Genomic DNA, 14,699 nt, shown 5'->3' with positions numbered 1-14,699 from the left:
TCTGTGGGAACCAGTACCCAGGTAGGAAGACCCGAACTGTAATTGACAAATTGCTGGAGGCTCAGGGGAGGCAAGTCTGAGAGTTAAAAACTCCAGGGGGACCCAGTCATATTGGGACCCCCATATTCATGTGAGTTTTACCTCTAGGAGCTCTGCCAGGTCCTCGATGGTGAAGATCAGAGAAAAATCTCTTAATGCGTCCAGCAGTGGGGAAGGGGAAAAGGTAATCATTTTAAAGCATGCCACAGCATGTTGTCATTATTAACAAGGCCTGTCCTTAGGAGAAGTTATTTAACTAGAGCCTAACCTGCTGGGGTTTTATCAGTGCCTAACTGACTTGGAGGAAGAAATATACCCAACTCCAGCCCCTTCTAGTCATCCTGTCCAGGAGAGGAGGGGAGATTGAGAAGCATGTGTGAAGTTCCGCGTTTGGGATACAGGATCCCTAAGAGACTGAGACTCATGGGACTACAGAACACTTCCGCTCCCTCCATACTTCACCACCACATCATCAAAGGCCTATTTATTGCAGTTCCTTTTACCCAGTATATCAAGTCCAACTTTCAACAGAAAACATGACAAGGTATACTAAAAGATAAGAAAAACACAGTATGAACAGACAGAGCATGTACCAGATCCAGATTCAGATACAGCAGGGATGTTAGAATTATCAGCCTGGGAATTTACAACAATTATGATTAATACGCTAAGGGCTCTAATGGAAAGAGCAGATAACACACAAGATGTGTAATATAAGCAGTGAGATGGAAATTCTAAGAAGGAATTTTAAAAAATGCTAGAGATCAAAAACACTGCAAAATAAATGAATGCCTTAGATGGGTTTATTAGTAGACCAGACTTAGCTGAAGAAACAATCTCTGAGCTTGAGGATATAACAATAAAAATTTCCAAAACAGAAAATCAAAGAAAAAGACAGCAACTAAAATGAACAAAATATCCAAGAACTGTGGGACAACTATAAAAGATGTAACATACACATAATGGGAATACCAGGAGGAAAGGAAACAGAGAAAGGAACAGAAGCTCCAAATAAAGAGTCTAAGTTCCAAACAGGTACAGCTCTTTTTCACCCAGCCCACAGCAACAGGGTGGAGGTTCCACTTCCAGGTGTGGCCAGCTGAGAATACTGGGGGTCCTTCTGCCCCTACCCAGTGTCCTGCTCATTAGGACACAGGTGGTCACTCTGCTTAATGATAAGTATGTCACTGTCCCCATCCTCAGGGCAAAACCTCATGGATTTTTTTTCCCAGGGGGAGAGGCAGTCCGTAAGAACAAACTGCTCCAAAGTTCTTCCCTAAGGAATTGACTTTATTTAAAATAGAATGTAGAGAAGTTCAGAGTTTAGAGAAGTTCCAGCCTCTTGAAAATAATGGAGATTTTGGTAGTAAGCAATTAAGAGGAGGCTGGTAACTCCAGGAGGGCAACAGCTAAACTGTAGGCCAGCTAATTTACTAGAGAGAACCACAGAGAGAGACAGTAAGAATATACCTCCCAGGGTCTGAACAAATCAAAGACTTGCTGCAAAAACTATCCCTGCAAGAGGGCCCAATTTAGTAGGGGTAGATTATGGAGCAATTTATGACCCCAGAGCATTGTCAAAAACAAGACAGCACTTAGTGAACAGTCAGTGGAGTCTAATAGGAGTGATAGAGATGCTCAACAACATTAATCATAAGAAAAATTATAATCAGAGTCACAACCAATACCACATCCACTATCATGGGTGATACTAGAAACAAAAAGACAGATAACAACATGTATTAATGAGGATGTGGGGAAACTGGAACTCTTAAAACACTGCTGGTGGGAATGTAAAATGATGTAGCCACTTTGGAAAACAGTGTGGCAATTTCTCAAAAGGTCAAACACAGGGTTACCGTATTACCCAGCAACTCTACTCCTAGATATATGTCCAAGAGAATTGAAAATCTATGTCCACTCAAAAAGTTAAATACAAATGTTCACAGCAGCAGTATTTATAATAGCCAAAAAGCAGAAACAACTCAAATGCATATAAACTGACAAATGGAGAAACAAAATGTGGTATAACCACACAATAGAACATTTTCTATAAAAAGGAATGAAGTACCTAACACATGTCACAACATGGAAGAACTTTGAAAACATTATGTGAGTGAAAGAAGCCAGTCATAAAAGGCCATATATTGTATAATTTGCTTTCTATTAAATTCCCAGAAGAGGCAAGTCTATAGGAAGTAGACTTGTAGATGCCTAGGTTTGGGGGAAAAGAGGGTTGGTGGGATATGAGGAGTGATTGTTAATGGGTATGGGGTTTCTTTTTGGGGTTATAATGCTCTAAATTTGATGGTGGTGATAGCTACATGACTTGGTTAACTGTACATTTTAAATTGGTAAATTTTATGATATGAAAATTATATCTCAATAAAACTGTCATAAAAGAGATACGAAACTCAAAGCATTTAAGATACTGCTGAAAAAAATGTACACAAATCTATTTTTGAGGAATAGTGAAATGCTTCTTGCTTAACTAAGCAAGAAATCAAGGAAAAAAGCATCAGTTTAATTTAACGCCCCTTTTATTGTTATTTCCTGATTTTCCATTATTCACGTGTTACAGTGAGTGATAAGGAGACAAGGTGGGGGGAATTTCCAAAACAAAAGGTTGATTATAAAAACGAATGTGATATGGACCTAGAATGTATATAAAATACATTCTATGACTTCTATGCTGTAGAAAGGTAGCTAGCCCTAAATGAATCAGAAGACATGGAATTAGGTTTCAGCCTGCTTTATTAAACTATTCTTTGACACTTTATTGTTTGATGGGTAAGACTGAAGCTGGGGGCTGGGCATGGTGGCTCATGCCTGTAATCCCAGCACTTTGGGAGGGCAAGGTGGGCAGATCGCTTGAGCCCAGGAGTTCAAGACCAGCCTAGGCAATATAATGAAACTCCACCTCTACAAAACAAATACAAAAATTAACTGGGTGTGGTGGTGCATGCCTGTGGTCACAGCTACTTAGGGATTGAGGTGAGAGGATCGCTTGAGCCTGGGAGACAGAGGCTGCAGTGAGCCAAGATCGCGCCACTGCACTTCAACCTGGACAACAGAGGAGCACCCTGTCTCAAAAAAAAGAAAAAAGAAAAGAAAGAAAGACTGAAGCTGGCATGGAGGATGGTTGGAACAAATGATTCATGGGCCATCTTTAGACTTAGGGGAATGCACGACTAAGGTGTGATTCCAAGACGCTAACTCCAATCAGTGCTAGAGAGAGCAGGTCTTCTTTCATTTGTATTAAATACTGGGATTTTGTGTAACAGTTCACTAGACAAGTAAAGGAGGTTTCATCTCAAAAAACTGTGAAAGTCTTTGGTTTAGACAACCAAGATTACTTCCAACTGTAACAACCCATGGGCAGAACAGTAAAGTTATAGAGAAAGCTTTTGTAAGAGTACTCTAAACAACTGCAAATACAGGTAACAAGTTAAACAGGTATTTTTAAAAACAAATGTTTTGATTTTAAAAGCACAATATTATACTTTATGACCTTTTTTCCTAGTCAAAACATTAATTATAAACTTACTTTGCCTTTTGTATATCCAGTTTCTCTTTTCAGCTAACCTTAGACACTCATAATTTAGTAGGAAAACACTCAGATCTCAGAACTTTTAGCAAAATACCATTAAGTCTGGAATAAATAAAGTCCTATCCTTAAATGTAAAGTATACTTACCAATGGTCAGGAAATCTGATCGATACTGACAAGTCATTCCAAAGCCAAAATCTCGCCAAAAGCCAGAATCCTTTTTATGAACCTTAGTTAAAAAAAAAAAAAAAAAAATCAATTTAATTCCATAAGCAGAAGTTTTAATCAATGATGAAACACATTATTTTCTAATGTATACTTTTTTCCTGTCATTTATGTGACTGATTTAAGGATCACATGCACTTATGTTATTAAATCTTTACAAAACAAATAAAAATAGAACTCAAAGCCTGTACAAGGTGCAAGCTGAGGTTACTAATAATTAGTGCGGTGCCTGACTTCAAGGGGCTTACATTCTAGGACAACAGTTGTATAAACAAATTGTAACATACATGATCAGCCTTACACAGTAGACCTTTTCTGGTGCCTACCCAGCATCCATTCCCCCAGCCCCCTTCCTGATTGGTATAGTTTTGTTCTGGTAATTACCTGGCCCTGGGCAGCCCATGAATTCTGGGAAGCTGCTGTCACCAGTAGATTCAGAGTGGGCCATGAGTCTCTATACTACTAGTGAGACAGTCTTCCCCACTTACCATAGGAACTGGCTCACTAATAGGTATTTGAAAAAAATCAGGCCAAGTAGGTAAACCAGGGGGGTTGTTGGGAACTTTGGAAAACAAAGCTCCCTAGAAAGGACACTTGGTCGTAGGGCAGGGTCAGCAAACGATGTCCTCTGGCTAAATCTGGCCTGCTGCCTGCTTTTGTAAATAATTTTAGCGGAACATAGTTGTGTTGATCTGTTTATAAATTGTCTATGGGTGCTTTCACAGTGCAGTGGCAGAGCTGAATAGTTGCAGCAGAACTGTATGGCCTATAAAGATTAAAATATTTCTTATCTGGCTCTCTACAGAAAACGTTTGTTGACCTCTAGTGCAGGATGCAGCTATGAAGCTTGGAACTGCCAAAGTCCTTTTCTACCATGCGAGAAACCAGCTTTAATATGAAGCTGTCACCACTGAAGTCTAAGTAGAGAAAGAAATATAAAACCAGGGCATTGATGACACTGAGTCCTTGGAATCACTTCTACTTACAAGTTGAAGCCTGATAAACCTCTTTTATTTTATTCATACTTTCAACAAGTGTTTAATCTTTTGGATATGGTTCTAGTAACTGGGGCTTAGCAGTGAACAGAGGTGACAAAGTCCCTGCCATCAAACCACCTTTGTTTGGGTGGGAAAATAGTGAATAAATAAATATACATTTTAGGTGGTGATACATGCTACAAAGAAAAGAGGCAACAGCTATAACTAGGGATGGAAAGTTGCTAGTGTATGCTACTGTGGTATGTACAGAAAGCAAAATAGTGTATGGATGTGGAATGTGGAAGAGATTTAGGTCAGAGACTTCACAGAAGTCCCCAAGTGATTGAATGGGCAGGAGTGGGGAGTGAAGGAGAAGGATCAACCAAGATGACAGCAGGTTTCTGTCCTGAACAGTGGGTATGTAATGGTGCCATCACCAAGATGAAGCCCAGGGGAAGGGGCAGCCCAGAGAGGAACAACATGGAGTTGGTTCTGGCCATAATGAATCTGAGTGATCTGTATGGCCCCTACACAGAAATTCCCGCAGATAGCAGGAATATCAAGGTCTGTAGAGGGGACAAATTTTGAGAAGAGTGGGCACAGCCTGAAATTGCTGCTGTACAGAATAGGAGACTCAACAGGAAAACATAGAATGAACCAGGCAGCCCTGAGGGCTCAGTTCAGACTGGAGCTGATGGATGAGGTTGGCATTTTTCTTTTCCATTTGTTTTTCTTTGAGCTGAGGGGGAGAACTTCTTCCCCTTCTAGAATGTAAAGCTCCCTGAGGGGAGGACTTGTGGATTCTGTTCATTGCTGTATTCCTAGCACCTAGAACAATGCAAGGCACATGGCAAGCTTTCAATAAATACATGTTGAATAAATAAATATAGAGAGAGACAAAACTTTAGTGGCAAAATTATGACTAGACTCTATTATTATTATTTTGAGATAGAGTCTCACTCTGTTGCCCAGACTGGATTGCAGTGGCACAATCTTGGCTCACTACAACCTCCGCCTCCTGGGTTCAAGCGATTTCTGTGCCTCAGTCTGCTGAACAGCTGGGATTACAGGTGTGCGCCACCACACCTGGCTAATTTTGGTATTTATAGTAGTGACGGAGTTTCACTATGTTGGCCAGGCTGGTATCGAACTCTTGCCCTCTGGTGATCCACCCGCCTCGGCTTCCCAGAGTGCTGGGATTACACATGTAAGCCACCACTCCTGTCTCTAATATTCTTATCTCTTTGTTAAAATATAACTGTGATACAAAGTATTAAAAAGCAAAACACCTACTTTGACATCTCTACATCATGCCAATTCTGATTTTATAAGTACTATAACTTTGTAACTTAGTTTCTCTAAAAATTCTTCAAATATTATCAGACTTGGAGAAAGGAATCATTGGTTTTGTTTGATTTTTAAAGTAACACATTTTCACAGAGGAAAGTAGAAGGAAACTCAAATTGTCCATAATCCTCATTGTTAATATTTTCTTGCACTGTTTTATCTGGCCTCCTAAGCATGTGGGAGATGCAGTTATCCACACATAACCTAGATACCTAAGCCTTGGCCTCTCACAGAATGCCAGATCCCTGAAGCCAACTAGCCACTTGGCACCTCCCCTTGGATGTTTGATAAACAACACATGCCTACTATGGCTCCAGTTGAATCCTGATCTCTCCTCTCCCATTCCTTTCCTTTACTCATTTCCTACATCTAATCCAACAGCAAGCTCTGTCAGCCCTATCTCTGAATCATATCCAAACCTTTCTCCGTAATTGTAATACACTGTCGCCCAAGCCACAATCATCTCCAGCCAGAGCAATACACAATCCATTCTCCCTGCAAAGGCTTTCCAACACACTTAGCATAAAATCCCAACGCCTTCTAGAGGCTTAACAAGCTCTACATGCCCTGGCCCAGCTATATGCCCCTCACCGGCTGTGCTCCAAACACCCTAGGAAACCCAGTAGCTGTTCTTTCTGCCTGAAACCACTATCCTCCAATCACAGCCTAGCTGGTTCTTTCCTGTTCTTTGGACAGTTCTGCTCGGCTTCATCTCAGAAATGCCTTTCTGACCAAACAAGTCACAGAAACCACGGAGTCAGTCTTGGCAACTCAGTCTGTTTTAATGATCCATATGGCACGTATTATCTGATTTTACTTTCTGTCACCTCCTAATAAATAAAGGTCCTCATGAGCAATAGCCGTATCTGTTAGGGTCTAGATGTCAGGGTGCCAGTGGTGGATAATGCCTGGCATCAAAGGGACCCTCAATATTTGATGAATTAATATAACAGAGGCAGTGTGTGCAGTGGACAGGAGTGGAGGCTGTGGAGCCATATCACCCGGGCTCCTGGGCCTACCCAGGTCAGTGTGCACTTGGGACAGGCACTTGACTGCAGCACAGCTGTGACAAAGGGGGCAGTAATAGTACATACCTCAGAGGTTGTTAGGAGGATTAAATGAATTAATGTGTAGGCAAAACAGAACAAGTACCCTGCACATAGTAAGGGGTTCATAAAAATATTAGCTATTATCATCATTCAAATGTTACCTAAAATATAGATAAGCTATTTCCCACTTTTTAGCTTTACAGTTTCCTCTACATTTACATTGCTGTATTTACATTTCACATTTTCCTCGATATGCAATATCCACCACAGAATGCACCAGAATTCAATTTATCCTTTTATTATTAGTTTTGCTTCCTTTTAATGTTATCAATTTATGCATATTACTATTGTGTAGCTTGATTATTTCCCCACGAGACTGCTGGGAGTGGAAATTACTGGATCGGAGGGATGAATCTGTTTAGAACTCGACCCAGACAACTGGCCTGAATCCCCAACAGGAGCGATGGAGGAGCTCCCATCCCCCAGCCCTGCTCGCATGGCTTTCCTTTTTGAAAGCAGTGACCTAACAGCAGAAAAAAAGCATTATACTGCTGTTTTAATTTATTCCTAATAAGGCTGACTATTTAAATGTGGTGAAACTAGAACTTGAAGTGCTTAAACTTAAGTTGCTATGCAACACCTAGAATGAATTGGCATTCAAATCATTCTTCTCCTACAACCCTCCAAGCCAGGCAAGCATATTAGCATGCTTTGGCCGGGTGGGGTGGCTCACGCCTATAATCCCAACACTTTGGGAGGCAGAGGCCAGCAGAGCACAAGGTCAGGAGTTAGAGACCAGTCTGGCCAACATGGTGAAACCCCGTCTCTACTAAAAAAACAAAAATTAGCCGGGCGTGGTGGTGTGTGAATATAATCCCAGCTACTTGGGAGGCTGAGGCAGGAGAAACCGGAAGGCAGAGTTTGCAGTGAGCTGAGATCGCACCACTGCACTCCAGGCTGGGCAACAAGAGCGAAACTCTGTCTCCAAAAAAAAAGTATTAGCAAGCTTTTACATTCCCTTCACACTTATATGTTGACTTTATTTACCTCTTCTTGTTTGCTTTCAATTAATATGTAACCTTTTATTTTGGAATAATTTTAGATTTACAGAAAAGCTGCAAAACAGTAAAGAGAGTTTCCGTATACCCCTAATCCAGTTTTAGCTTCCCCTAATGTTATTATCTTACACTGTTGTGGTACATTTGTCAAAACTAAGGAACCATCATTGCTATATTAACTATTTAACTCAACTCCAGACTTTATTTGGATTTCACCAGCTTTCCCTTTACTGTCTTTTTTTCTATTCCAGGACGTAGTCCAGGGCACCACATTGCATTTGGTTGTCATGTCTCCTTAGTCTCCTCTTGGCTATGATGGTTCCTCGGTCTTCCTTGTTTTTGATGACCCTGACAGTTTTGAGGAAGAATGGTCAGGTATTTTGTACAATGCTCCTCAATGTGGGCTTGCTGTAGCTTTCCCTGTGACTGGACTGGGGTTCTACGTTTTTGGAAGAGGACTGCGAGCTAAAGTGTTCTCATTATATCATGTCAGGGGTACATGGTATCACTTGGTTAAGGTGTCTGCTGGGTTTCTCCTTTGAAAAGTTTGTTTTTTCTTTCCATACTATATTCTTTGAAAGTGAGTCCCCTAGTTCCACCTACTGGAAGAGGTGGAAGTTAAATGGAATTCTGTAAGGAAGATTTATCTTTTCTTTCCTATCTAGTCTAGTCATTTAATATTTATCTGCTCATTCACTTACTCATTTATATCTGTATAGACTCATGGCTATTTATTTGATGCTTTGGGTTATAATCCAGGTCATTATTCAGGTTGTTTCAGTTTGGGCACTGGGAGCTCTTTCTGTTGGCTCCTGTACCCCTTTGACACACTCCCGTCTTTTTGTTGAGTGCTTTCTTACTTTCTGGCGCTGTAAGATGCTCCAGGGTCTTCCTGTATATTTTTTGCCCCTGCCCTGGAATCAACCATTTCTCCGTGGACCTCTGGCTCCTTTGATTGGAGAACAGTATTAGAAACTAAGATCTGGAAGCTGAGTGTGCTTGTTACTATTAGGGTGTCACTGGTTCTAGGCCCTTTCAGCTGACAGTTAGGTAATACACACATAAGTATACCATGCACATAACCCTCTGACATCTTAATCCCAAATTGCTATTAATTGCCTTTTTATTATGTCAACATAACTATTTACACTATTACATCAACAAATGTTTAGACTTAATTTTTTTGTTGTTCACCACTATTTATTCTCAAGTCCTCCTCTCTCAATGTATACATTTATCATTTTGCTGGACTTGATTAAAAAGATCTGTGAGAAATAAATTCTGAGTCCTTGAAAGCTCAAAAATGTCTATTTTGTCCTAAAATAGTAGGTCAAATATTAATTCTAGAATCAAAGTTACTTTTCCTCACGATTTTCATAGTATTGCTTTATTGTTTTCTAACACCAGTGTTGTCAAAAAGGAGGCGAATGTCAATCTGATTGTTACTCCTCTGTGAACAAGCTGGGTTTAGATATTTTTAGTGTCTCTGGAAGCTATTAGAATTGTCCCTTTATTGTTGTTCTCCAAACACCAGAAGATTTGTTTCTGCTTAGCTCTGGAAACTTTTCTTCCATTTCCTCCACTCAATATTCTCCCTTTTCTGAACTCCTATTAATAATTTGGGAGCTTCTGGCTTGATTCTCCTTGTCTCAATTTTTCTCTCATGTTGTCTCGTGAACTTTACGTGTTCAGTTGGCTTGTCTTCCAGTTTACAAATTTGGCTCACCTGTAACCATTCTGCTATTCAGACCATTTACTGATTTTTAAAATATTTTCACAATTCCCAAATTCTGTTTTAAAGCAACAAATCCTGCTTTATGAACTTAACATTTTCTCTAATCTCCCTAAAGATATATTTTAAAATTGCTTTCTGTCTGTATTCATACACTCATGTGTTAATTTTTCTGTGTATTAACACTTGGTCCCTCTTTCACACTATTGTTTTTCCTCAAATGTTTGGTTAGTCTTGGTTAATTGCTACTCATTTTTGTTTCAAGTATTATTCGGAAGTTCACGGCTGTTAGCTAAGATTAAAATGGCCTATCTCCAGTCACAGTCAAGGAAGGCAGAACAGGGTCTCAGGGGGAAGGTGCTAACAGTAGCTCACTTTTGTAGTCTAGGGGCTCCCTAGCCACCCCGACCAGCCTCTCCAGCTCCAGGGACCACACACACTGTCTTGGACTGAGGGTCAATCCCTGTGATGTCTGCTTCTCAGCACACCTAGTGAAGCATGTTTACTCCAGGCTCCCTCCATTCTGTCTGCCATGAGCTCAGAGGATACAAAGCAGCCCCATCTTCACTCACTGTTCTCTTGAACACATTCTAGTCTGTTCTCTCCTCCAGAAATCTTATGCTGCTATCGTCTTACAGAAAGTTCTCAAAACTTATGGCTGCTAACACCTTCTCTCATTTTCCAGTACTAATGTACTCTTTTCTTCAGAATAATTCACTGTCAGATACGGCACATGTGGTTGCTCAGTTTGCCATTTTGAACCTATTTATATTTATATTCATAATACTGGCCTACAGATAAGATAGAGGGGTGTGTGTGTGTGTGTGTCTGTGTGTACTATGCCAAGTGTTGATATCAGGATAATGGTGGCCTCATAAAATATGTTAAGTACATCATATGGTGCTAATATTACCTGCTCTTTGAGAGTTTGGAAAAGCTCATAAATTAAAATATTGTATTTATGTATCTACAGGGTAACTTTTTGTTAACTGTTTTTTAAATGGCTCTTAATTTCTTCAGAGCTTCCACCTCTTTGGTTTTGTTTTTTTGAGACGGAGTCTCGCTCTGTCGCCCAGGCTGGAGTGCAATGGTGTGATCTTGGCTCACTGCAACCTCTGCCTCCCAGGTTCAAGCGATTCTTTTGCTTCAGTCTCCCGAGTAGGTGGGACTACAGGCTTGTGCTACCACGCCTGACTAATTTTTGTATTTTTAATAGAGATGGGGTTTCACCATATTGGTCAGGCTGGTCTCGAACTCCTGACCTTGTGATCTGCCTGCCTTGGCCTCCCAAAGTGGTGGGATTATAGGCGTGAGCCACCATGCCCGGCCCACTTCCACCTCTTTTATTCATAAAATACTAACATGAACTTAGCCTGTGTCCATATTTTGTAAATTTTCAAATCTTTCATTTTATTTAGAATTTAGAAAACTTACCCTATAAAATTGATTTATCTCAATGTTTTCACATTCTAATTTCCAATGTTTTCCTTTTTACCCAAAATGTGTCTGCCTTATGATTAAATTTTTTGTACATAAACATAAGTTTCTATATTTCTCAATCTATTTTTGTTTTATTAACTTCTGCTTTATCTTTATTGCGTTCCTTGAAGTTATTTTTCGTTTTTTTTAAACATCTTAAAGTGACTTCTTAATCACTTTCTACTTTTTCTTAGTATTAACAATAAAGGATTACGCTAAAAGCAATTTGGTATTCTGGACTCGATTCTGAAACAGAAAAGGACGTTAGTAGAAAAACTGGTGTAATCCTAAGTACTTAGCAGTAACTTACCAATATTAATTTCTTCACTTTGACAAATGCACCATGGTTACATAAGATGTTAGCATTAGAGGAAACTGGGTGAAGTATAGAACTCTCTATACTATCTTTGCAACTTCTCTAAATCTAAATTATTACAAAATATGTTTAAACATTTTAAAAAGCTTACATAAGATTAGCTTTGGCAATAACTGTAAGTTTTGATACATGGCATTTATATTCCATGACTTTCCAAGTAATTTACCAGAGTATACTATTCCCTCTTATTTAGCAGAGTAGATTTATATTTCTAGTTAGTAGAGTTTTTAAAATCAAATTTTTAGTATTAGTAAAAATAAGCTGGCAGAAATGACTGTACCATTTCCACATTCTGGGACATGAGGTTTTCCTTTATGACCTAAACTCTGCTCCCCTTACACTTAATTCTGAAGCAATAAATGTGAAAAGCATTTTATTGGGGGTATAAAGAGGAACTATGGAAATGTGTTTACAATAACTACAGTTTTTCTTTAACACTTTGGTCATGGGAATACAGTTTTTTACTGAAACTTTGTTTTCTACTTACACAACAAACATCTAGAAAAGATCTTAGAGTCTTTCATAACTGAAAATGTGAAAGTCTCACCAGCTGCTGCTCCACAGGTGGTGGCACTTCCTGGTTGGCATAAACAATGGCAGGATTGTAAAGACTGAACACCACAGGGTAAAACACCTTCTTACCTACAAATTAAAATATAGGTTTGTAACATACAAAGAAGTTACGAAGAACTGTTCCTTGTTGCAATATCTATTAAGCTTTATCAAAGTCTTTCTTATCATAGAAGATGATTTTATCTATATTTTTAAATATTCAGGCTACAGAACATCATGTTAATTTGATGAATATCATGATGATTTTGTAACATATCAGTAGGTTAACTACAACCTTACAAAAGAACAGAGGAAAAAACAAACTAAAGGGTGCTTCACATTTATTCCCTTTGACTTTGGGGAGATGTGTATTCATTACCTGAGTCATTTATTACTCATTATTTCATCTAATCAGTAGTAATAAATGTAGATTAACCTCTGACAATCACTATGAAACTTAGAAATGTCTGTTAAATCCACCCTTCAAAAATGAATCATTAGAAAGAGTAAATTCAAAAAATACTGTACAATGAATAGACATGCAGAGAATAATTAAAATATAGAAAAAATCTGAACCAAAATCTGGAACAGTCAGGAAGACAAGGATTAAAATTACTTGATATAATAGCCCTTGGAGAAGACCCTGTCATCAGCATTCAAACTGACTGATCTAAAAGGACCATAAAGGCTAACTAGACCATCTCCCTCAGTAGAGTATGGCTGGCTTCAATCACATGTGATCACATGAAGTGTTCAGTGATTGTCAGGAAGTGTGGGAGTAACATGGCAACCTTTTTATTACAAGATCCCTAGCAGATGTTCATTCTACCGTTGTTCAAATACATTTAGGGATGGGGAGCTCAATTTTCCAGAGGCAAATCTATTTCTGGATATAAAATATTTCTTTTAAACTAAGCAAATATGTCTCCTTCAACTTTCACATTTTGCATTTCATGCTGTAAAATAAACCTAACCTTCATTTATTCATTAGGTTCAGAGAGTTCCTGAAAACTCTCTCTAATCTAATTAATAAGAAGGCAATCATTTGCATATGAATAGTTCCACATTAAAAAAAAATTTGCTATTAGATTTTTAAAAAATTTTTTATTTTTATTTTTTGGGATGGAGTCTTGCTCTGTTGCCCAGGCTGGCGATCTCAGCTCATTGCAACCTCCGCCTCCCAGGTTCAAGCAGTTCTTCTGCCTCAGCCTTGCGAGTACTGGGATTACAGGAGCAAGCCACCACGCCCGGCAAATTGTGTATTTTTAACAGAGATGGGGTTTCACCATGTTGGCCAGGCTGGTCTCGAACTCCTGACCTCAGCTGATCCGCTTGCCTCGGCCTCCCAAAGTGCTGGGATTATAGGCATGAGCCACCACACCCGGCCTCTTTAATACTTTTAATTCTTTTAAATGAGCTAAAAAGCATTTAGCCACTGTGCCCAGCCAAAAATTTTATTTTTAAAGATGAGGTCTCGCTATGTTGCCCAGGCTGGTCTTGAACTCCTGTGCACAAGTGCTCCTCCTGTCTCAGACTGCCAAGGTGCTGGGATTAAGGTGTGACCTACTGTGCTCAGCAGCGCCCCCACAATGTTTTTCTAATTGACTAATAAAAATGGTGTACAACATGATGTTTTGCTACATTCATATATTGTGAAATGACTAAATCAAGCTAATAACCATATCCATCACCTCACACAATTAACATTTTTTTTTGGTGGTAAGAACATTTTTTTAATGCTACTGGCTTAGCAATTTGTAAGTATACAATATATTATTATTAACTATAGTCACGTTTGTATAATAGATTTCCTGAACTTACTCATCCTGCTGAGATTCTTTAATGCTTTTTTTTTTTTTTTTTGAGATGGAGTGTCACCCTGTCATCCAGGCTGGAGTGCAGTGGTGCGATCTCGGCTCACTGCAAGCTCCGTTTCCTCAGCTCACGCCATTTTCCTGCCTCAGCCTCCTGAGTAGCTGGGACTACAGGCGCCCACCACCACGCCCGGCTAACTTTTTTTGTATTTTTAGTAGAGACGGGGTTTCACCGTGTTAGCCAGGATGGTCTCGATCTCCTGACCTCGTGATCCGCCCACCTCAGTCTTCCAAAGTGGCAGGATTACAGGCGTGAGCCACAGCGCCTGGCCTCTTTAATACTTTAAATTTTTTAAAATGAACTAAAAAGCATTTAAAATTTGATTTAAAAAAATGTCATCTTCTCATTAATTTTTTTTTTTTTTTTTTGAGACGGAGTCTCACTGTGTCACCAGGCTGGAGTGCAGTGGCGCGATCTTGGCTTACTGCAACCTCCGCCTCC

General features: G+C 39.4%; 1 protein-coding gene across 4 annotated transcripts in view; it reads right to left on the bottom strand.

Moving 5' to 3' along the window:
* Positions 1-14,699, bottom strand: part of CSGALNACT2 (chondroitin sulfate N-acetylgalactosaminyltransferase 2) — a 45,782-nt gene that overhangs the window by 4,194 nt on the left and 26,889 nt on the right. For 2 of the 4 annotated variants that reach the window (XM_010352975.2, XM_030940617.1), the window contains exons 6-7: positions 12,379-12,473; positions 3,736-3,817 (exon numbers count right to left, since the gene is read on the bottom strand). In XM_010352975.2, the coding sequence (XP_010351277.2) occupies positions 3,736-3,817; positions 12,379-12,473 (177 nt within the window). Of the gene's footprint in view, positions 1-3,735; positions 3,818-12,378; positions 12,474-14,699 lie in introns of those variants that run through there. The other 2 variants (XM_030940618.1, XM_030940620.1) reach the window with 2 other exon arrangements.

This window comes from Rhinopithecus roxellana, chromosome 11 (genome assembly GCF_007565055.1).
Source record: "Rhinopithecus roxellana isolate Shanxi Qingling chromosome 11, ASM756505v1, whole genome shotgun sequence".
NCBI lineage: Eukaryota > Metazoa > Chordata > Mammalia > Primates > Cercopithecidae > Rhinopithecus > Rhinopithecus roxellana.
Note: the sequence above shows the minus strand (reverse complement) of the source record. Positions and strands in the feature narration are given on the sequence as shown.